This window comes from Sinocyclocheilus grahami, unplaced genomic scaffold (genome assembly GCF_001515645.1).
Source record: "Sinocyclocheilus grahami isolate Dianchi unplaced genomic scaffold, SAMN03320097.WGS_v1.1 scaffold675.1, whole genome shotgun sequence".
NCBI lineage: Eukaryota > Metazoa > Chordata > Actinopteri > Cypriniformes > Cyprinidae > Sinocyclocheilus > Sinocyclocheilus grahami.
In genome coordinates, this window is record NW_015505854.1 from 35,557 (window position 1) to 59,178 (window position 23,622).

At 37.7% G+C, this 23,622-nt stretch overlaps 2 protein-coding genes across 6 annotated transcripts in view; one reads left to right on the top strand and one right to left on the bottom strand.

Moving 5' to 3' along the window:
- LOC107559147 (Golgi apparatus protein 1-like) overlaps window positions 1-12,747 on the top strand; it is a 38,959-nt gene extending 26,212 nt beyond the window's left edge. For 3 of the 5 annotated variants that reach the window (XM_016242882.1, XM_016242884.1, XM_016242883.1), the window contains 15 exons: window positions 1,245-1,331; window positions 1,482-1,544; window positions 1,660-1,773; window positions 1,857-1,945; window positions 3,505-3,622; window positions 3,741-3,833; window positions 3,913-4,050; window positions 4,139-4,262; window positions 6,046-6,188; window positions 6,267-6,368; window positions 6,446-6,553; window positions 6,641-6,761; window positions 6,837-6,943; window positions 9,257-9,420; window positions 11,187-12,747. In XM_016242882.1, coding sequence (XP_016098368.1) covers window positions 1,245-1,331; window positions 1,482-1,544; window positions 1,660-1,773; window positions 1,857-1,945; window positions 3,505-3,622; window positions 3,741-3,833; window positions 3,913-4,050; window positions 4,139-4,262; window positions 6,046-6,188; window positions 6,267-6,368; window positions 6,446-6,553; window positions 6,641-6,761; window positions 6,837-6,943; window positions 9,257-9,420; window positions 11,187-11,262 — 1,647 coding nt within the window. In that variant the 3' untranslated portion in view covers window positions 11,263-12,747. Of the gene's footprint in view, window positions 1-1,244; window positions 1,332-1,481; window positions 1,545-1,659; window positions 1,774-1,856; window positions 1,946-3,504; window positions 3,623-3,740; window positions 3,834-3,912; window positions 4,051-4,138; window positions 4,263-6,045; window positions 6,189-6,266; window positions 6,369-6,445; window positions 6,554-6,640; window positions 6,762-6,836; window positions 6,944-9,256; window positions 10,813-11,186 lie in introns of those variants that run through there. The other 2 variants (XM_016242885.1, XM_016242886.1) reach the window with 1 other exon arrangement.
- A 2,329-nt stretch (window positions 12,748-15,076) lies between these two features.
- LOC107559138 (fibulin-7-like) lies at window positions 15,077-23,451 on the bottom strand. The gene is made up of 5 exons (XM_016242873.1): window positions 23,436-23,451; window positions 23,116-23,310; window positions 21,046-21,183; window positions 17,991-18,126; window positions 15,077-15,452 (listed from the first exon to the last, which is right to left on the bottom strand). Exons 1-5 carry the CDS (start codon window positions 23,449-23,451, stop codon window positions 15,092-15,094), a joined length of 846 nt encoding a protein of 281 aa, XP_016098359.1. The 3' UTR covers window positions 15,077-15,091.
- Between the last annotated feature and the right edge of the window lie 171 nt (window positions 23,452-23,622).

A 23,622-nucleotide genomic window follows, 5' to 3' on the forward strand; every position in this document is an offset into this window, starting at 1 on the left:
TGAAATCTGAGGGCTCTCTGACCCTCCCATAGACAGCAAGGTAACTACCACGTTCAAGGTCCAGAAAAGTACCAAGATGATCGATAAAGTAGTCCGTGTGACATCAGTGGTTCAACCGTAAAGTTGCGAAGCTACGAGATTACTTTTTTGCACAAAGAAAACACAAATAACGACTTTATTCCACATTTTCGTCTTGACTGCGTCACTTGTGGACACGCGTTCACGACAGTATCATGACGCGAGCGTGGGTCAGCACCACCAGCCGCACGCTTGCGTCATGGTACTGTCATGTAAAAAGTATTCTCGTAGCTTCGTAACTTTACAGTTGAATCACTGATGTCACACGGGCTACTTTGTCGATCATCTTGGTACTTTTCTGGACCTTGAACGTGGTAGTTACCTTGCTGTCTATGGGAGGGTCAGAGAGCCCTCAGATTTCATCAAACATATCTTAAGTTGTGTTCCGAAGATGAACGAAGGTCTTACGGGTTTCGAACAACACGAGGGTGAGTAATTAATGACAGAATTTTCATTTTTGGGTGAACTAACCCTTTAAAAATAAATTTGGACACGCATGTAATACATTTTTATAAGAACAAACAAAAAACTACACCGGAATGGGTAACAGGGTTGCAAGTAACGCTTGATAAATTATTAAGCTGTCACTCAACAGAGACTGTTGTACTTATTGAACGTGCATTTCCGTAAATTAAAGAAAAAATATTAGATTGATTATTTTTTTCTTAAAATAACTCCAAATGCTCAAAATCCAGTGATGTTACTTCCTGTGGGTCACAATTTTAAGAAATTAAAATTCTTTTAAATTTAAGAATGTAATTCTCAAATTCTAATGTAAATGTAAGAAATGTGGTAAGGTAACAGGATTGAGCACAACATGGGTGACGTGGCTAATTATTACCACAGTACTATTTAATAATGCTAATTATTTTAAAGGTTTTTGTTTTAATTGTTTGTGTGTTTTAAATGTAAGTTTTTAATATTAAAAGTTTACTAAAAGTTTTTTTTTTTATATATATAATTGTTGGACACAATTAAGAAGGTCAGCTTCTGAAATGGCCGTGGTTAATTTTATGTTAGATAATGATTTAGAAAACATGAGATTTGTGCCTGTGATGCTTCACAAAAAGTCTTGGGACAACAACAAATGTTTCATATGAAATGATTGAATTTGCAAAGAAATTCCCAGTGATGCATTGCTCAATGTTTGTGTGTTTGTCTGTCAGGAACTGGAGTGCTTACAGTATCATTTAGATGATCTGGTCTCTAACTGCAGGGATGTGGTGGGAAACCTCACAGAATTGGAGTCTGAGGTACAAAAAAAAATGCTTTTGTGATTTTTACAGCAGTTTGCATCTGAAATTAAAAAGCCTCAGTGTCTATGTTTGGGTGCTATTGTTCTCTGCTGGACGTGAGGCATCTGGGGTGGGTTTGGACTGATTTTGGTGCGTCTGGTTTTCCAGGACATTCAGATCGAGGCCTTATTGATTCGAGCCTGTGAGCCTGTGATCCAGTCCTACTGTCACGTAAGTTGCAAATCATTTTTTCATAACTTAAAGCTATATAATAAATACACGAAGTAGCTTGTTTTCTTTTGTTTTTTTCATTTGTCCTCTCTATTTGCCTGTGTTTGTTTCGCAGGAGGTGGCCGATAATCAGATAGACACAGGGGACCTGATGGAGTGCCTCGTTGCCAATAAGAACCAGAAGGAAATGAACGAGAAATGCGCCGTTGGCGTCACACACTTCCAGCTGGTACGTCTGACGAATACACACTCGCTCTTTCTAATGTTACTACTGTTGTGTCTCAACCGTCTGTTTCTCCTCCTCATCCTCAGATCCAGATGAAGGACTTTCGCTTCTCGTACAAGTTCAAGATGGCGTGCAAGGAGGACGTGCTCAAACTGTGCCCCAACATCAAAAAGAAGTGAGCGCCTGGCTGTCACGCAAAGCAAATGTTTCATAACTGGTTTCATACATTTTACAGTATCGTTAGGGTTGAGCGCTATTTATTCTCAAGAGTAATATTGCAAATGTTGTTTTAACAACATTATCTGAGTATGTCTGAGTATATGCAAAAAAAAAACAAAATTTTTGGTTTTGCTTACAAAAATAGTTTCAATCAAAGCCGTAGTAGAATGTTTGTGCGTCTTGGAGCAACACTGAGGTGTTTAATTCCTAAATGAAATCATTTGAGTCAACGATTCATCCATTCATTAAAGGGATAGTTCACCCAAAAATGAAAATTATCCCCCAAGTTACTCACCCTCGAGGCATCCCAGGTGTAAATGACTTTCTTCTTTCAGACGAATCCAGTCGGAGTTATATTAAAAATTGTTGAAAAAAAGTTGTTAAAAAAAGCTGTTTAATGGCGCTCAGCGGGTGTTGCATGCATCAGTCCAAAAGAAGAGAAATAAAGCGCATCCATCCATAATAAAAAGTGTCACACGGCTCCGGGGGGTGAACAAAGGCATCCTGTAGCGAATCGATGCATGTTTGTAAGAAAAATAGCCATATTTAAAACATAATAATCAATTTAATGTAGCTTGCGCCAACAGTTGTACACGGAAGCAGCTCCGGGTGGATGACGTATGAGGTCAGCGTTGCGCATGCGCCGATGAGTCTCGTGAAAACCAACATTTCTTAACAGGAGCAAAGGAAGCAAAGTTTCCTTACTTTAGTAAAGGAAAACCAGTCTCCTCTTGGCTTATATCGAAATCCTCCGACATTCTTCTTTACAAATCCTCGTTTTGTACTTCTAATTAGTGACCGTTGTTTTGTTTTGATCTCTCCGTGTGCGTTTCCGCGTTCGTCACTTCTCACCGGTGCATGCACAAAGCTGACCTCATACGTAATTCCCCCAGAACTGCTTCCAGTGTACAACAGTGAGCGCAAGCTAGATTAAAGTGATTATTACGTTTTAAATATAGTTATTTTTCTTTCAAAAATACATCGATTTGCTACAGGACGCCTTTGTTCACCCCCCGGAGCCGTGTGAGGCACTTTTTTATTATGGATGGATTCGCTTTATTTCACTTCTTTTGGACTGATACATGCAACACCCGCTGACTGCCATTAAACAGCTTGGAAGATCAAAGACCATTTTTAATATAACTCAGACTGGATTCGTCTGAAAGAAGAAAGTCATATACACCTAGGATGCCTCGAGGGTGAGTAATTCACGGGCTAATTTTCATTTTTGGGTGAACTAACCCTTTAAGACAGTCGTTTACTTTGTTTCTAAATGAATTGGCCATTTTGAATGAGTCGTTTGAATGAATGATTCAATGAATCACTCATTAAGACATGGACTTGTCGCCACCTACTGGCTGTTTTAGTGTCATATTTATTTATCTATGACAGGCCTAAACCAGCCAAGAAAAAAAAGATAATGTGAGATTGGCTACAACTACTACATTTACGAAAGCTCCTCTAGAGGTAATGTAGAGTATGATAGGAAGGTTTTGATGGTCTGTTTGCTCTTAGGGTGGATGTGGTGATCTGTCTGAGTACCACAGTAAGGAACGACACTTTACAGGAAGGCAAAGAGCAGCGAGTTTCAATGAAGTGTCGTAAACAGCTCAGAGTGGAAGAGCTGGAGATGGTCAGTACATCAAATCCATCTAAAATGTATTTAAACGAGTCTAATCATTTGTAGTGTACTGCGCTATGTTATGTCTTATATCCTGTGAAGTTGAGATGTGTCTGTGTGTGTCGTGCAGTCTGAGGACATTCGTCTGGAGCCGGATCTGTACGAGAGCTGTCGGCAGGACATCAAGCAGCACTGTCAGAACGTGGTGTTTGGAAACGCTCAGGTAAATTCAGATGAGCTGGCTCTCTAATCCTCCGTTTGACTGTGAGGATCTGCTCATCTGTGTGTTTGTGCTTGTTCAGGTGATCGAGTGTCTGAAGGAAAACAAGAAGCGGCTGACACAGCACTGCCATCAGAAAGTCTTCAAACTGCAGGAGACTGAAATGATGGACCCAGAACTCGACTTCCAGCTCATGAGAGTCTGCAAGCAGATGATCAGGGTGTGAAACCTCGTCAATTACTTCTGAAAAGATCCCAGAATTTAATGATGGCTTGAAATTGTTTTCTTTTTTTTTCTTAATTATACAGCGTTTCTGCAGTGACACAGATGCAAAGAACCTCTTACAGTGTCTCAAACAAAACAAGAACAGCGAACTAATGGATCCGAAATGCAAACAAATGATTACCAAGAGACAGATCACCCAGAACACAGGTACGACCTAAGCATCTTAACATAGATGCGCATACATACTCGTAGGTTTTCTTTAATCACTCACATATTTATCTTTACGATTAGAGTCGGAACACCAACAAATGGGAAGCTTTGTTAATGCAGTAGGCTAATTATGTGTTGTTCCTCTCAGTTAAAGGCAGATGTGTCAGATGTTTTCTTTCAGTGGGTCAATGAAAGGTGTTAAACTCATCCGGACAAACTGTGTATTTATTTAAGGAGCTGTTTCACTTATTTAAATGTATTTATTACTTTCAACCCTGTTTATTTATTACTTTCAACCCCGTTACAACAATTTGGAAGATGTCTTTACTATTGTTTAAAAACTTAGCAACAACATTTTCTAATACCCATTTTTTTATTTTCTATTAATAATAAATTAATTATTAATTAAAAAATTAGACCTTTAAAAAAAATACAATTCTGAAATTGGTAACAGGGTTTTAAGTAACTGGCTTGTAAGTTTTGCTTAAATAAGCTTTCACTGTATGGGCTTACTTGTTGAAGATTAAATGTTAATTTGTTAATTTAAATTAGGAATTTTTTCAACCCTGTTTGGAATCAATTTGGAAAAGGTCTTAATACTGTTTAAAAGCCTAGCAATAAACATTTTCTAGTAAAAAAAAAAATTCTACTAACATCCATTAAATAAATATAAGTGAAATAATCCAATATTTAAAAAAATAATTTTGCTGAAATGAGTAACAGAGTGACAGGATTGTAAATTTTGCCTAAATTACATGTTCTCTCAGCAGAGCCAAACTAGTTTGAGATTAAATGCTTGTTTGTTATTAATTTAAATGACAATTTTTTTTTCAACTCTGTTACAAAAAATAGAAGATGTCTTGATACTGTTTAAAAACCTAGTAATAAATATTTTCCAGCAGCAGTTTTTTCTACTAATAACTATTAAATCAGTATAGCTGAAATAATTTTCAAGATATACAATTATTCTCTCAGCTAGGGATATGCCGGTATCAAATTTTCATGTTGCGATTAATTGCTAATGCTTTTATCACAATAGGTATTATCACGATATTGAAATTTAGTTTTTTTTTTTTTTTTTAAGTGCTGTCATAATACAGTATAACAGGTTTAATAACAAAAATAACTGAACATTTTAATGCAATAAAGCAAAATGTATAAAGTTAAAAGGTTTACACAGATTAAAGTGCAAAAGAACTATAAAGCCCAATAGGTATCACTTTCCAATAAGACCTCATTAGTTAACCTTAGTTAATGCATTAACATTCACAATGAGCAGTAGCTACATTTGCTACAGAAGTTATTAATCTTTGTTTAAAAAATACAAGTCTTAGTTCATGTTAGCTCATTAAATAACACGGTTGCAACTTTCGATTTTAACAACCCGTTATTAAATATTGGAACAATATCGTGCATATTCATTACCGTGATATATCGCATTACCGAATACCGGCACAAGTCTACTCTCAGCAGGAGCTAACCAGTTTGAGACTAAATGTTGGTTTGTAGCGATTTAATAAACTTTTATTTCCAATAAATTAAAGGGAAATATTAGCACTTAATAACATCAACATCAATAACAGGTGTGAATGTGAAAATGTAATGAAATTGTAATGTCTTCCCACGATACTTTAGAAAGAGTTGAAATCATTTGATTTAACAATTAATATTTTTGTGCCATTATTGCGATAAAAAGTATTGAGATACAAGTGCCCTATTCGTGTAAAGTCAAAAAACCTGGTTCCATCACTAAAGTTTGATGCTCTTTCCTCCATTCTAGACTACCGTCTGAACCCTGTGCTGAGGAAGGCTTGCAAAGCCGACATCCCAAAGTTCTGCCAGAACATTCTGAACAATGCCAAAGACGACAACGAGCTGGAGGGGCAGGTCATCTCCTGCCTCAAACTCAAATACGCAGACCAGGTTCGTAACCTTTATCACTGTGAATGCACATAAACCTGCACCTTTACTCCATATAAGAGCGTGTGTTTGTGTCTCCAGCGTCTCTCTCCAGACTGTGAGGGCCAAATCACTGTCATTCTGCAGGAGTCCGCGCTGGACTACAGGCTCGACCCGCAGCTGCAGCTCCAGTGCACTGATGAGGTAGCATTCACTGTCTTAGTATGTCGTACATCAAGATGTTTTGGTCTCAAATGTCCAATAATGGCTGTTTGTCCCAGATCCCGCGGCTCTGTGCGGAGGAAGTAGCGGCGCAGGAGCAGACGGGTCAAGTTGAGGAGTGTCTGAAAATCAACCTGCTGAAGATCAGCCATGAAGGCTGTAAAAAGGTAAGAGCACTCTGACCTCGATTTGCCGCTGGGTAGTTGCATGGTTCAATTTCTCACAACTCTTCTGACTGGCTGTTCTCGCTGTAGGAGATTCTCAACATACTGAAGGAGAGCAAGGCGGACATCTTTGTGGATCCAGTTCTGCACACAGCATGCGCCCTGGACATCAAGCACCAGTGTGCTGCGATCCCACCGGGCCGAGGAAGACGTAAGTAATTCTGGAAATGATTTTATGCCATTTTGGTAGACTAGATATTAATGACTGCACTCTGTGTTTGTGCAGAGATGTCGTGTCTGATGGAGGCTCTCCAAGATAAGCGTGTGAGACTCCAGCCGGAGTGTAAGAAGAGATTACAGGACCGCATTGACATGTGGAGTTACGCCGCTAAGGTAAACGTTCATCCAATCCCATCGGCCTCCATTCAGAAGCTCAACAGTATTTTCTTCCTTGTTGTTCCAAAACATCAGTTGTGTTCCATAACACTAGAGCGATTATTCCAAATTTGGTATTGTAGGTGTGCTGACTACACACATGCTGTTCTAACAAGTAAACAGCGACATTCTGCTGTCTAAGATGCCTTGTTTTGGCTAAATTCTAAGGAAGAATCATGTATTTCAGATCTTAATAAATTTGTTTCAATAAACTTATTTAAAAACACTTTTAGCAGACTTGCCAACACGGCTTGAAAATGTTAGATTAAGTTATATGTTCTGTGTAAATTAATCATGCAACCATTATTATGAAAATTGTGATCGCATTTACCTCCGAGAACAGTCTTCCGATCTTTTTGCATGCAAAAATGTAAATTGTCGCATTAAATGCAAAAAATGTATAATTTTGTACAAATCTTACAGAGGTTTCTGCATTTCATTTATTATGAGAGCTTGCACAGTATGGTTTCACAAACAGTTTATGTAAGGATGCATGTACAAACTATTTACACTAATCATATGAAAAATGTTGCATATAATCCCAAGTGACAATTACATAAGCGCGATTTTACGAACAAATTAAGCAAATATTGTGTTACGCAAAAATAAGTTGTTACACTTGATTCAATTTGCGGAAAATTTTTACGAACATTGAGCCTCATTCATGAAATATTTAAATATAAATATAAATATTTAAAAAGTAAATTTGGAATAATTGTTTTCTGAAGAATTTGCCCAAATCTTACAGAAGTTTGTGCATTTGATTTAGCATGAGAATTTGCATAAGAATGGTTTAAACAATTTATTTAAAAAAATGTTTTGTAAATTCTCTTTGTTTTGTAAAGTTTACGTAAGGATGGTTGTACGAGCAATTTACACAAATCTTACAAAAAATGCATGACAGTTTATTTAAGCATGTTTTTACAAACAAATTACCCACACCTTGCATTAATTCAATGCATTCAAACGAACCGTTTTTTTAAACAATGAGGCTCATTCATGAAATAAATATGGAGTAATTTGCTCATAAAATGAAAAACAATTTTCCAACTCCTCTGCAGGTTCACAAATGCTTCGTAAATATTTGAGAGTTAAATGTTTCTAAGTTTAAGTTCGTAAATTCCAATCATTTGCATTTTAATTTTTATGAATGAGGCCCAGTTTACATCACATGCTTACAATTTACATAGATAATTCTGGAGAATTTTACATTGAAGAATGGTTATGAACCATTTAAACAAAATTGCGCTTTTCGAGTTTTCTTTAAAAAGCATAAGATCCCACCCTCCCTGCAAATCCCTCTCCAAAGCCACACCTCCTCCAAAACCTCCGTCTGCAATAGCTTAATGGACACGCTGATAGTGTATCATGTCTGCACGAACAGGGTGTGGAGATATGCTAATACATTGACCAGCAGGTAGGGCAGTCTATCGTAGCCTTAAGGTCCGAAATTTTCGTATCCTTTTTTTTTTTTTTTTTTTGTATTCATCCTCCTTTCCTATCAAAATGCTTGCTACGAATGCGAAAAACGCAGAAAATCGAACCTGATCCAAATTGTTTTATGACGGACGAAAGTTTCAGAGGCAGTGTGTAAACTAGGGCTGGGACAATAAATCGATGCATTGCGATTCGTGGATCGATTCTGAGATTTTCGGAATGCATCGTGATTCTCTCTTGAATCGATTCTGAGCTTAGTTTTTAACAGCAGATGGCACGGCGTGCTTTAGAAATATCCATATTCTGCTTGCTTCCAGTTCCTTACACACGCACCACTTGAACCTACAATAATCATTCATAAAGTTCGAAAAGGTTGAAGCGAATTACAAGGATGTTCACAGTGGGCTGTGTTTACGTTAATATCGCATCATAAAGCATAAAAGCCGATGTGCAAGTACATTTAACCCCTTACATTACTCAGCTGAACACGCAAGTGCTCTTCTTCGTGAGCATTTGAGTGTGCGGCTAAAAGCTAACCTAGTGCGCCAGCTTGATTAACACAACTTGAGGTCATATTTATTTTTTAACATGCGCAAAATTTCAGATGAGAATTTCAGACTCCGTGTGCAAAGACCTTTAGACCGAGGGATATGATTGGATGCTTTTGGGATGTGAAGAGACTTTCAACCAGCATAACAAAAAAACGTTTTTGAACCAAATCACCCACCCTGCCTTTAGCTAGATTTAAAGTATATGCAAGGAACACTGAATGCAAGTTGCAGGTGATGAAGTTTTCATGAGCACAAGTTCATACTGTTTCTCTGTTGGCAATAGGTGGCGCCAGCGGAAGGTTTCTTGGACCTGGCCGGGCAGGTTTTCACGTCTCCTGCCAAGTCCTACATCCTGAGCATGTTGGCGATGTGCGTGGTCCTGCTCTTCCTCATGGGTCTGCTGTGCGGCCGCATCACCAAACGCGTGACGCAGGAGTTGAAGGACAGGTAAAGAGGAGGTACAGGGCAGGGGAAGTGCCATTCAGCTCCCCCTGCAGGGCCCAAAAGCCCATCGTGCCCCACACGCCGTTCTCCGTCCTGGGCCGGGGAAGGACACTGGGGTTGGAAACGCAAACCTGACAGAGGGGGGCGGGTGTTTAGACTCGTGCTGTGTGTGCATTTTCGTGGTACCACCGATGGCCACATTGGGACCCAGTTTTAATTGCTACACAGGTTTTTTTTTTGTTTAGTTTTTTTCCCCCCTGACTGCGCTTGTCCTACATCGTCAACTGCTTCTCGGAGTAAACCTGCCTGCTGCGCGCTTTCAAACGCCGACATCCCGGCGCACCAGACGACGCCAATCAGCTTTCTTCAACTAATATCACAAAGACTTGGTTTTGCTTTCCACCTCAATGTTTTTATTTATTGTTGATGTTCGGATCGCAGGAGGTTCGGCTTTTGATTTCCTTTCGTTTGCAGGGATGGTGTCGCAATTTTTGACGTCCATGTTTTAGGAAACAGCCAGTTGGCTGAAGATGGAACGGATGTGTGTCTGTGCCTTTTTGCCTGTCCGAGTGAGAGAATTAGTTTTGTTTGCGTGTTGGTTTTATCATGGGCTTCTTGTTGATTTTTCTTTGTCACTGGGAACATTCTTTTCACCCATCTTTCTTTGCAGTAGGGGGTCATACATATGATTTTTCTGTCATTTGGTTGGTTGATTTGAAGGGAAAGTGTTCTGCATTATGAAAGTTTCACACGTCGTTTGAACTGGTCTTAACTGAGCCCACAAGATTTAGAAAATGGACGATGAAGATCTGAATATCGCCAATCTAAGGGCGACTTGATTCTGGACTACGAGTTCGTATTGATTCACTGGCCGCATTGAGACGTCAAGCTGTTTACATGCTGTTATCGATGCAGTTTCCGATGGCTGTGGTTTGGTCGCGTCGCATCTGAGCTTTGAATGAGTCGTTTGATTTGTGCTTTCATTGTGCCATATTAACAAACCATTCTGTTAGCATATTCAGAGACGTGAACCAAATTCACATTTTTGACGATTTACCCACATGGTAGATGTCGTTTTATCACACGGTTATTCGCTTCCATCATTGGGTTTCCAGACATGGTATGGACGGTTTTAGGGAAATTATCGCTTTTAAACACTCGTACATGTTTCGTACACATTTATGAAATAAGCTTCCTTCACAGACGGTCATTCTCTTCTAAAACATTGTAAGCTCAGTGCCGTCCATAATCACTACAGATTCCAATTGTTTGCTTTTGCAGCCATTTTTTTGGTTTGTGATGCATTAAGAACCATTGAGTTTTTCTAAACAACTCAAGTTATTTTTGACTATTTTCGATCTGTTTGAATGGATTTGTAGCTTCTTAATTCTTTACCCCGAAGGCTTTAATGCGTAACCCCACCCCACCCCGATTTTGTCCCCTGTTCACACAAAATTTTCACTCTCTTGAGTGACAGAATACTATTAAAAGCATAATCGAGCTGTAATGTTACAGTCCCTGTGCATCTCTGCCTTTTAAATTAATTTGGCTTTTGTATTATTGTTATATTTGTATGCTTTTGTACAAAATGGCATTAAAGTGGACTTTGGTTCTAGTGTTTGTGCATTCATGCTGTGCTTTAATAATCTGAATTCATTAATGCTGTTGGTAGGGGGGGAACCATTCGTACTGTAAATAGCTGTGTCATTTTAATAAAGGATTGTGGGTAACAAACTGCCTTAACTTTGACATTTTTCTTTTCTTTGCAGAAAACTTGGTCACCCATGGGTTGCACCCATAAGCAAGGACAGGAAAGGATACATTCAAATTGACCAGCAAGAATAGACACTTTTATTCAGATCAAATCACATGGCTTGTGCTTTTAATATGCTTTTGCATGCATTCTTTTCAGGCCATTATATTGAATGCATCCATGTTGGGAAATTCTTCAAATCAAAAGCTGATGCACTAATGGCCTTTTAGCTTCATGTGCTTTCAATGCTTTGCATATTCCTCCTTATGAAAGCTTCAGTTCATGACTGTGATCTGGGTTTCCTGCAAAGATGAAGAAACTGGTTTCAGCCAAATATTTTACGTTTTCATTCAAAGCGATAAACCAGTACAGCTCTTCCCTCCACTTCCCAATTCAGTTGTTCATTTATCAGCGGAGAAATAAGGTCCTTCATCTACCTGTAAATAATTTCTTTCAGCAGTTATTGATCTATTTTTATGCATTGAAGGAGGTGTATAATTGGTATATATTGATACAAACACCATAGCTGAAATAATTTGTATATATTAGTACCATATTTCAGTCACATGGTCTGACGAGTTTGAAACCGTTGTCTGTTTGGACTCGACATTAGAATTCAATGGCTTGGTATCCGGTGATCTAGTTTTGGTAGCCACATTTTTTTTTTTTTTATAAAAGTGTGTCTGGTTCATATTTCCTAAAATACCCCAAAACAAAAAAAAGCCATAAAATAGGCTTAATTGTCTTTAAGCAAAATTGTACACTTGCGCAAGTATCTGACCAAGCCAATCAAAATTAAGTGAAATTATTATTTTTATTCCTTTCTTTTTTTTTTTTTGCGTGTGTCTATGTGTATCTGAACAAGCCAATCAAAAATGGTTAATAAATATATGTGGCCAATCAAATAAATGGTTAATATTTTTATTTTATTGCCTTGGGAAGATACTTAAATTATTTAGCCTAATTTTATTTGGCTTGGCAAGATAAGAAAAAAAAAAAAGTATTTTGATTGATTAATATTGCTTAATTTTCAATGGATTTGTCAGGTACTTAAATGGTTTAAAAAAAAAAAGTTGATTGACTTGGACACTCAAAAAAATCTAAAGTTAAGCAAATTTAGTATCGGAACAAGTCAAGCAACATAAAGCAAAATTATAAATTTTTTGTGTATCTGACCAGGCCATTCTGAATGTTTCATATTCTATTGAGAACTCAAACTGCAAGTAGTTTGTATCAATTATGGAATCACATTGCGGTTTTAAGGCGAGACGGTATATGGCTGTCGTGTTTTATTTTTGAACGAGTTAAACTAGCACTGGAAAACTCCCTAAATGTGTGTCATCTGCTCACAACCACTGCTTCCTGTCTGTCAAACTGATATATGACAGAAATGATTAATTGTTTTTGTATTTACTTTCTGTGCACAACTTTATTATGAAAAGTATTTTTCCTCAAATCTGATTAAACAGTGTACTAAATCGATATAACTCAATAACTGCGCTTTTGTCATTTCTCATGTCTGGTTCTGTACGAGTTGAATTGGACCGTTGTTAATAAAATTGATCTGATGGTTTGAATCTGATGTATTTTGTCCTTTAACGATTCGGGTTTGGAAATCTTTGCCGTCTGTGTGCGAGTGTCTTTATGTAGCCTCCTCACACAAGTAGAGGTCAAGAGAGTTGAGAGGAGGTCTGGATCGTCTTATGTGGGCAAAACGACACTGGTGTTCCCTTTGTCGAGTTTCTGCACCGCTATTTTGTACGACAAACATTTCTCTTGTGGAGTCACATCTGCCTCTGTTGCAAGGTTGCCAGGTTTTTACAACAAAACCCACCCAATTGCTACACAAAACTAGCCCAATGGCATTTCGAGGGGGGTCCCCCGGGTAAAAATTCGCATTGCAGGGGCTAAATATTACTCTTTTGGGGTCGCTTCAACCCGCGGACATTGTTGGGCTTAAATTAGCTCAATTCCACGGGAAAACCATGGACATGGCAAAACTGTTCTGTCGTGAGATTATATAAAAATGCTAATGCTTCTTGAGGTATTTATCGTTCTTTCAATATGGTTCTCAACTTTTTGCCAGCAAGGTTTCTGGTTCTCTCTTTTTTGAAGTCAATCAAGTGACACTTATTTTGTTAAAGGGGTCATATGATGCGATTTCAATTGTTCCTTTCTCTTTGGAGTGTTACAAGCTCTTGGTGCATAAAGAAGATCTGTAAAGTTGCAAAGACTAAAGTCTCAAATCCAAAGAGATATTCTTTATAAAAGTTAAGAGTCAGCCACGCCTACCTAAAACGGCTCGTTCTAACACGCCCCCACATGTCTACATCACTATGTGGGAAGATTTGCATAACGCCACCCAAATGCTCACGCAAAGAAAGAAGGCGTAACTTTTATTCTCGCTGTAGTATTGTTGCCGCCGCCATGTCGTGAAGATGCTGTGTGCTTCGTTGTGAAAGCGAAACTACTTTGTTTGGTCTTCCAAAAGAGGACGATATCCGCTTCGTCATGCCTGGAGCTGATCCGTGCTGGTCGCTGAGGAAATACATCAACTTCACGCTGTCGCTCGCCGGATCGGCTTTCACCGTGGACGAAGCGGAGTCCAGCCGTTTCCAACGTTTTCATATTTAAAGGATTTGCCACTGAGCGCTTCTTGTTTGTCATTTCTCCGATCACAAATGCAGACATGGTTGTATGTTTACGCGGCGCGATGCAACGAAACGCGTAAAAAGACGGTATAAGTCCTTATAATCAGTAATTATGTCCCTACTGGATGCAACAAATGCCTCGTTTGTAATGGGTTTTAATGTTTTTGTCTCGTCGCTCCGGCCGGACAGGGCATCACAGTATGGTGAGGGGCGTAACATTTCCGTCACACGCTTGAGGTATTCAGCCAATCACAACGCACTGGATAGCTGGCCAATCAGAGCACACCTCGCTTTTTCAGACCGATGAGCTTTGTAAAAATCAATGTGTTTCAGAAAGGCGGGGCATAGAGGAGAAACAATAATGTACAGAATGTGGAAAATAATGTGTTTTTTAACCTTAAACCGCATAAACACATTTCATTACACCAAATACACAAAATAATGTTCTTTTAGCAACATCATATGACCCCTTTAAGGATCTATGGGTTTATTTAACTTCAAAACATCTATGATTAACAATTTATGAACTAAAAAAATAAATGTGAATGGCTCAGTGTAGAAATGTCAAGGTGGCGATCATAAAGAAAAAGTCTAATTAAAAGACTGAAATATTTGAAATATTATCGCAGCGCTGCATTTGTTGTACTTGCTTACATAGTCCCAGAACAGACAATAACCATTCAACATTCAAGAAGTCAGTGTACCATCAGAAAGATTGTGAAACTGATATTTCAAGGTAAAAATATCTTGCATACAGTTGTTTTAGACTTTTTGACTTGAAGTTTTTAAGAACTTTTTGAAAATAATGTATTTAAAGTATAAAGAATTGTATTACCTTTTACTTGATAATTACACCGAATAAAATTTTTAAAGTCATTACATTTAATCTTTTCTTGAAAATGGGCTTAATTTAAAAAAGCTGACACATTTCAAACTACATTTTAAAAGTTTTTTTTTTCTTTTTTATTGTCTTTGACATCCGTATTTGTTCCAGAATGATTTTAAATGGTTTAAAAGAATTACATGTCACACTGTTAATAACTACAACACTGCATAAATATTTTAGTCCGAATGGAAGAAATTAATGTTTTTTTTCCTCATTCTGAGGAACCAAATTACTCTGACCATACGTAAGTTTTCTTTTGTCCTCGTAAATTGGCACCTCAGAAATAATATAATAGCGCTCCTATCTTGCCTCCACAGGCCCATTCCCCAATATCTCGCCTGTAAATGATTTCCCAATAGCAGTCCATCGTCTGTCTCCTGCTTCTCAGAAGTTATACAGCGACACAAAGAGAGTGACTTTCTTGACGTATCGCCCGAGCAGCACCCTTCTTTCCATCTCGCTCATTTCTATATCGACCTCTAGCGTGGCGGGACCCTGAAGAGAGTTCACCAGCACCAGCTGCCCCGTCAGTCTGCCCGCGCGCTGGACGCTGAAGTGCTGGACTCCCCGGTTCCCCAGCAGGCCGAAGCGCAGCGTGTCGCCCAGGATGCGAGCCACGGACAACCGGAAGAGGACGGTGGGCGTGGACATATTGGACACCACGGACATGAAGTGGAAGTTAATGGAGACCGGGGCCTGGAAACAGGCGTTGTCACCTTGGATGCAAGGGTTACGGTCGCAACGCCTGGGAGGAAGAGAAACCAGAGAGAGACGCTGGAGTGCCAGACCAAACGTTAACCTGAAATTATGTCTTGGAAATGTAGCAAGTCCATCTGCGCAGGGCAGTAAATCAGAAATTTGGTTTTGGAGCAAATGTGACTACTATAACTCTGGAGGGAAAAGCCGCTTGTCGTAGACTAGAAACATGATCTACGCAAATGTTAACAGAATATTTGGGCGACACATTTTAAGTGCGTATTCTAATTGAACATACTCAAGCCAATCATATACTTGCATCATTAGTGCGTGACGTAAATTTAATCTTCGGCATAGTACGCACACAGACAGAATCTTTTTTGCGCTAATTAGTTTGTCCACAAGGTGGCAATGTTGGGCCGACCCCTTGTTTTGCAGATGAGACTGAACTAGGACTGCCACTAGCGACTATTTTTATTTCGATTAATCTATCGACTAATTTATCGATTAATCTAAACGATTAATTTCCCACAAAAAAAATCAACAATTTTATTTAAGAATATTTTATTAAACCTTTTCTATGAAATCCTTTTTTTAAAGCAAAAGTAAAGTGCAACATAGAGCGCAAGAAGCAAGTGTCCATCTCTTAGTCCAAATCACTTAAATCAAAGTTCAGTATTATAGTGTAAGAATGACAACATGTCCACATGTTCTAGTCTACTAATATTAAAATTATAATCAAAAAACACTTTTTAAAGGAGTATTTACCAGAAATGTTATTTACTTGAATTTATTTAGGAGAAAAATGTAAATGTGCAGTATTTCTGGAGAAAAAAAACTACTACTTTTTCAAATAAAATAAATTAATTGGAGATGCTTTTAATTATTCAAAGTTAATGGAACCATTAAAAACGGAGTATAGAAAAATTAAAATGGAAAAAAAACTGAATTTGGAAATAAAACGGATTTCATAGGGCCCTATAATAATTTTTTTGTGGTAATATGTGGACATCAAAACGTGTAAACAAGTGAGGGTTTGAGCTTTTATTTTGAAACCGCGATGTATTCTCCTGAGTTTGCGTAGATTTATAAATGATTTACCTTACAAATCTGATGAAATGGCGCACACACACACACTCAATCACTCACTCACACAAACTCACAACAACATGCAGAGATGGAGTTTGAGTCGCTCCACACATGTAAATGATAACCGTTCCTGTGGAACTACTGTGAACGGAGCCGCTGTGTGACGCATGTACTTAACCTACACGCATGTAAATAATTAAAGCGCATATACTGTATTAGAACTGCATCGCATATAATTATTTAATTAAATTGTAGCGTTTGTAAATTCACAATTATGCTTAATTATGATTTTTCAATGGGTTTAATATATCATGCAGCCATGGGAAACAGTCTAATAATGTGTTTTATGAATTCTCGTCCGTGAAATGTGCCACTTCCGGCATTCTGCCGGTTAGTCGACGCGAGCAAAATGAAGTCGAGGATTTTAAAACAAAATCGAATAGTCGAATAAAATCGATGAATCATGACAGCCCTAGACTGAACTATTGACAATCTACTATTTCAGTGCACTAGTTTTCCATTGTTGTTCTATGTAAACATCTGCTAAATGGACATGTTTGACTTGCGCTTGTGTTGCACGTCATTAAACGCAGAGCTCAAGATAAATTAAGTTAAACGTTTAAAAAAACGTGTCTCTAGACCTTAGGTTTTTTTTCCCCATTCCACTGCGTAAATGGCCCCCAAGAGATAAACGCAACTATAGTTTAAAAGCGTACAAAGACATTTTATCGGTGATAACTTCTGAAAAGAAATTGCGCAGACACTGAACAAGGATAAAAACTTTCTAGCATGCATATGACAAGCGTTGGTGTTTGCGCACACATCAAATGGAGTATGGGGCCATTCACCCAAAATGTGTTTTTGCTTCGAAAAATGTGAATCACGGGCAGTGGAATGAGCAAAAAATAGCCAGGTCTGGAGATGTTTTTTTTAAGTTGAGCTTTTAACTTAAACGTCTCATTTTCAGAACCGCGTATCATGCATGATACACTGAAAAAGATGCATGTGCAATGGTCAAAGATGTCCGTCTAACACATTTACGTAGAAAAAAAGTGGCTGTGTATTCGGCTGTATTCATATGCTAAGCTTTTGCGTCAACTTAAGTATATTTTGGGCTTTAGCATGTTTTGGAACTACTATTGCATTAACACCTCAGTATTTTTATGCTATTGTTCACGATAGCGACCCCTACAATAGTGACCAATGCTAATAATACAACATACCTGTGTTGAGTTATAAACATGTTTATAAATGCAAACCCTTTTAGCTACACCAGTGTTGCGCTAGCACAGCTAAAAGAGTTTATCTTCACATGTAGATTGTTTCTGTCTTTTTGGTAGCCTTCAAATCAACTGATAGAAAAAAAAACTTCCAAAAATTGGTTTTCTGATTTACCCATGATTTAGGAGCTTACCTGCTGCACTTGAAGGTAGCATTTTCTGAGATACACATTAATGCAAATGATTAAGAGCAGATGTGGTGCAATGGCGTGACTTACAGCGGTGAGGTTTTGATGTACGTGGCGTTACGGATGCGAGGGCAGTCCACATCCACACAGCGATGACCTCCGTATGTATTCATGCACACCTGCTCACTACTGCAGTTATGGGTCGCTCTCGCACACTCGTCAATGTCTACAGAAAGCACATGTTAAGAACATTAATTTGGTGTGTTTTTGAAAATCAAATGTTATTTAGGTTCATTTCTTTTACGGCTGTGACACACCAAAACAACATCAAAGAACTAGTGATAATGAAATCCGACTATGTTGTCACCCACGTCCATGCGTCTGGGCCAAAAGGTTGAGTTTGAACACACCATAAAGATTCCAATTATTGGCCAACTAGCATGCACGTTCTGTGTGAGAGGAAATTATCCAGACCAGCAGGTGGCAGTAGTCTGTACTGTCTGTATTGATCTAAAAATCCTAAACAAAGCAGAGCTAGCTTACCATTCTGTATATGAATCACATCAGGTGTTCCAAATCGTGTACTTATGCACTATTCTATGACGTTTTTCAGTATAAATAGTGTGAGTAGTACATTCACACCGAAAATTCCAAAAAGAAAAAGTGCACTTTAAATACCCGGATGTTGCACTTAACCGAAAAAAATCCTAAACAAAGCAGAGCTAGCTTACCATTCTGTATATGAATCACATCAGGTGTTCCAAATCGTGTACTTATGCACTATTCTATGACGTTTTTCAGTATAAATAGTGCGAGTAGTACATTCACACCGAAAATTCCAAAAAGAAAAAGTGCACTTTAAATACCCGGATGTTGCACTTAAATAACCGAAAAAAGTGTGGAATGTTGGACACTTCATGCACTCAATTGTCGCAGCTGTAATTACGTTGCGAAGGGGGAGGGGCTATCAGACTCCGATTATGAATGACAAAATAACCTTATATAATTAATGCACTACATGGTTGAGTACATAGTGCATAAGTACATAGTGTATGAGTGCGTCATTTGGGACGCAGCTATTGATTGCTTGCTTCATTCCAGATGGCCATGTCGTTATGAAAATGTGTGTATTGGAATGATCAGGGCTACATTTCCCAAAAGCATCGTAAGTAGTGCTGTCAAATGATTAATCGCGATTAATCGCATCCAAAATAACAGTTTTCGTTTACGTAATATATGTGTGTATACCAATTGTCGCAGCTGTAATTACGTTGCGAAGGGGGAGGGGCTATCAGACTCCGATTATGAATGACAAAATAACCTTATATAATTAATGCACTACATGGTTGAGTACATAGTGCATAAGTACATAGTGTATGAGTGCGTCATTTGGGACGCAGCTATTGATTGCTTGCTTCATTCCAGATGGCCATGTCGTTATGAAAATGTGTGTATTGGAATGATCAGGGCTACATTTCCCAAAAGCATCGTAAGTAGTGCTGTCAAATGATTAATCGCGATTAATCGCATCCAAAATAACAGTTTTCGTTTACGTAATATATGTGTGTATACTTATTATGTATATATAAATACAAACACATGCATGTATATATTTAAGAAAAATATGTTATGTTTATATATTTAAATACGTAAGGGACAATCAACAGCTAGCCGTGCATTAAAAGATTTTAAATGCATGACGCGAAGTGGCCGCCGCAAATTATCGTTGATTATCCCTTACGTATAAACGTAAATATTTTCAAAATATATACTGTATGTGTGTGTATTTATATATTCATAATAAATATACACAGTACACATATAATGTAAACAAAAACTTTTATTTTGGATGCGATTAATCGTTTGACAGCACTAATTGTAAGCCTAAGTTGATAGTAGCTCCATTAGCGACAATAGTTCTACAATCAACTTAGGCTTACGATGCTATTGGGAAACGCAGCCCAGGTAAGATGACTTGCATTCACTTTCGTTTTTATTTTCGTGCACTTGTTCACCAAGCCGAACAGCCAATCAGAATGTGTCTCACTGATTTCCCAACACCGATTCAACATGCTCAATCGTCCAAGAAGCCTCCAATGGGGTCTGACTAACGAAGACAGTGCAGAACACACCACAAAAAAACTGAGCTGACAGATGTTCAGTGACAACCTGTCGGCTTGGTGCATGTGTCAAGGCCTTGTACATATCGACTTTAATTTGCCCAGACTTTAAGTTATTTTGGTTTGTATCTTGGAGAGTCTAGCAAGCATTGTTCTAAAACCTAGTGAACCACCTACCAAAGCAGCATTTTAAAGCATCATAGGCACCCACTTTTGGGCAAAATCTAAGGCATCATTGTGTTCCCAGAATGTCTTACAAGGAGCTCGGTGAAAAAACAAATTCTATCCAAGATAGCAAACTTTATAAATTTACATAAAGAAAAATATATAACATTTATTTTAATAAAAAAGTATCAATAATAGTTCAACACCGTATCATTAAAAACGGACTTTTTAACCCAGTATTTGAGTATTTTACAACTTGAGTAGTTTTATTCTTTTTAGATTATTTTGCAGTTGTACATATCGACTTTAATTTGCCCAGACTTTAAGTTATTTTGGTTTGTATCTTGGAGAGTCTAGCAAGCATTGTTCTAAAACCTAGTGAACCACCTACCAAAGCAGCATTTTAAAGCATCATAGGCACCCACTTTTGGGCAAAATCTAAGGCATCATTGTGTTCCCAGAATGTCTTACAAGGAGCTCGGTGAAAAAACAAATTCTATCCAAGATAGCAAACTTTATAAATTTACATAAAGAAAAATATATAACATTTATTTTAATAAAAAAGTATCAATAATAGTTCAACACTGTATCATTAAAACGGACTTTTTAACCCAGTATTTGAGTATTTTACAACTTGAGTAGTTTTATTCTTTTTAGATTATTTTGCAATTATTTTAGAAATGTTACCACATTATCCAATCAGTAACGAGGAAGGTTGTAATTAGGATGTTGCCATAGAAGGCAGGTGCCTATGGAAGCAGACAGGAAGGCAGCTCACTAGATTTAAAACAGACCGTCTCTTGTTTGTTTGAGATGATTCTACAGAACTATGACAAACCAGCAGGTCATAATGGACGGACCATGGCAGCTCCTGCTATCACGGCCCAGGCTGTAACCGGCGGGACACTCGCAGTGGAAACTTCCAGCCGTATTCACACAGGTGTGCAAACACAGACGGCCAGGACGAGTTAGACGGAAGAGCTCGCATTCATCAGTGTCTGAAACACACACACACACACACACACACACACAATGCTCAATCACATTTGGGTCGTTCTACAACTACAGTGGCATTTGCATCTGAAATCTGTTAAAAAATGAAACTCATTAATCATACATCAAACCTACCATGCTATATTCATTAATTTCTGTTCAGTCTCATTTCATACATGATCACACTGAATAATTTAGCATTTAAAAAATAAATGTAATTGACCATTGGCTGACATTCTCTTTTGTCATTGGTGTTACACCTAATTAAAAGGTAATGAGATCCAGTAACACCACTGATGAATTACTAGAGTGACTTTTCATGATTTAGTCAGGCATTATAAAACCAAAAATAATAGCATGGAAATCTGAAATGCTTATCAGATAATAACCATGCCTATTACATTTATTAAAATGAAAAACTATAATTAGATTGACATTGCAGCATCACTGGTGTGTGTATATATGTAATTTTGAGGTAAGAAAAATCCCAAATATTTTACGTATATTAATATGTAATAAAGTAACTTTTTAAATATGTTTACATTTGTGATATGTTGACATTAATATTAATTAATATTAATTTTAATATTAATAAAAAACCATTTTAGTAGTGTTAAGTAGTATTTAACAGTTACCTTTAACATTTTTGCATTTTTATGTTGACATAACACCATAAAAAATGTTGACAATTGTTTTCAACACTGGAAATTAAAGTAAAAACTTAAATGCAGTATTTTGCTGTTGTTGTTTTTGACAAAAATAAATAATAAACATTATTAGCATGTCAAATGTAATTTCGTGGTTCTGTGTAACTAAGAAAGGAGTGTGAAATGAAGTGTGCAGAGGCGGAGTAAGTGCACAACTCCATTACTTGAGTGAAAGTACAGATACTGCTGGTCAAATATTGCTCCATTACAAGTGAAAGTTGTAAAGACTTGCTTTTAAAAAGTACTTAAGTACCAAAAGTAAAATTCCTTTTTTATGCCAATTTACTGTTTTATTATTGTTGTATGTAATGTAATACTTTCAATACTTCTGAAGCAACTTACAATACATTACACCTACTGAATACACTGACTAGCTTGTAGTATCTTTGGAATAAAGTGCTAAACCTATAGGGAAATATATATATATAGTGTATATATATATATTTAACACCCCTACCCACCCTCACAAAAGCAGGATGGTAGTGATCTCACACTGCTCTGGACACATCTGTGTGTAGCCATTCAATCACATTTGAACCGAGTGGACAGTGAAATCCTGTAAATACAGAGCGATAACGAACACAGGTGTAGCTGTATAACTTTACAACAGCAACACTGCTTTAACAAAAAAGCAAAACAGCAAGACTTATTTGACATCAAAACAAAGATTTTAAAAATGCTGTCTAATCGCGCTCGCTGTACTTTAATGTCACACACAGAACCGTCTGTGCAGTGCTGCTTCAAGTCCAACACCTATTGTGTTTTATTAGGAGACGCACAAAAGTTCTTCTGTGGCTTTATAGGTAATATTTTCACTTACACAATTTAGCATAATCAGACAATATTGTGTCTAATATATACCACACTATTAACTTCGTATTATTGAATTGTTGTAAATAAATATCACATTTGCAACTGGTCAGCGTTCAGAAAATGCTGGGAAATCACTTCATCAAGCCCTACAAGAGTGATAAACTGTCTGAAGAAAAGAAAGTCACGTTTTAGAGAAGAAAAAAAAAATCACCCACTGACTTAGTAATGACTTTCAACTTCGAGGACCTTGATAGAAATGTAGTGAAAAGTACAATATTTGTCTTTCAAATGTAGTGAGGTTAAAGTTTCCAAAAAATAATAATGCTTAAGTAAAGTACAGATACTCGAAAAGTGTACTTAGTTGCTGTCTGCCTCTGGAAGTGTGTGTGTGTGTGTGTGTGTGTGTGTGTGTGTCACCTGTGCACAGTGTGCTGTTGTGGCTGGAGATGCTGTAGCCCTGCACACAGGTGCAGTGGGTGGAGTCCAGAAACTCAATGCAGCGGGACGCTCTCACATGGGTGGAGGCACAGACGGAGGCAGGAGGATGAGACGGTGAGGAAGAGGATGCTGATACAGAGGTGGATGCATCATTGTTTACAGTGGTATCCACAACTGAGAGGACAGGAAACAGTACAAGCTTATACAATGACCTTTGACCTTTTAGACTTTAGTCAGAGTAGACACCATATTTAATATGACACAAAAATGACAGCGAGGTCCTGAGGAAAAGTACAGACCATCCAGTGTTGTCATACTGATGTCAAAAACAGAAAAACACAACAGTACACAATACTGGGCCTCATTCATGAAAACCAGCATGTAAGAATCTACACATTTGTGTTTCTTAAAAGAGAAAGAAATAGTTGCACTGATCAAAACTGCTCAGTTTGTCTTTTATAAATAATTCTTCCATAGATTTTAATA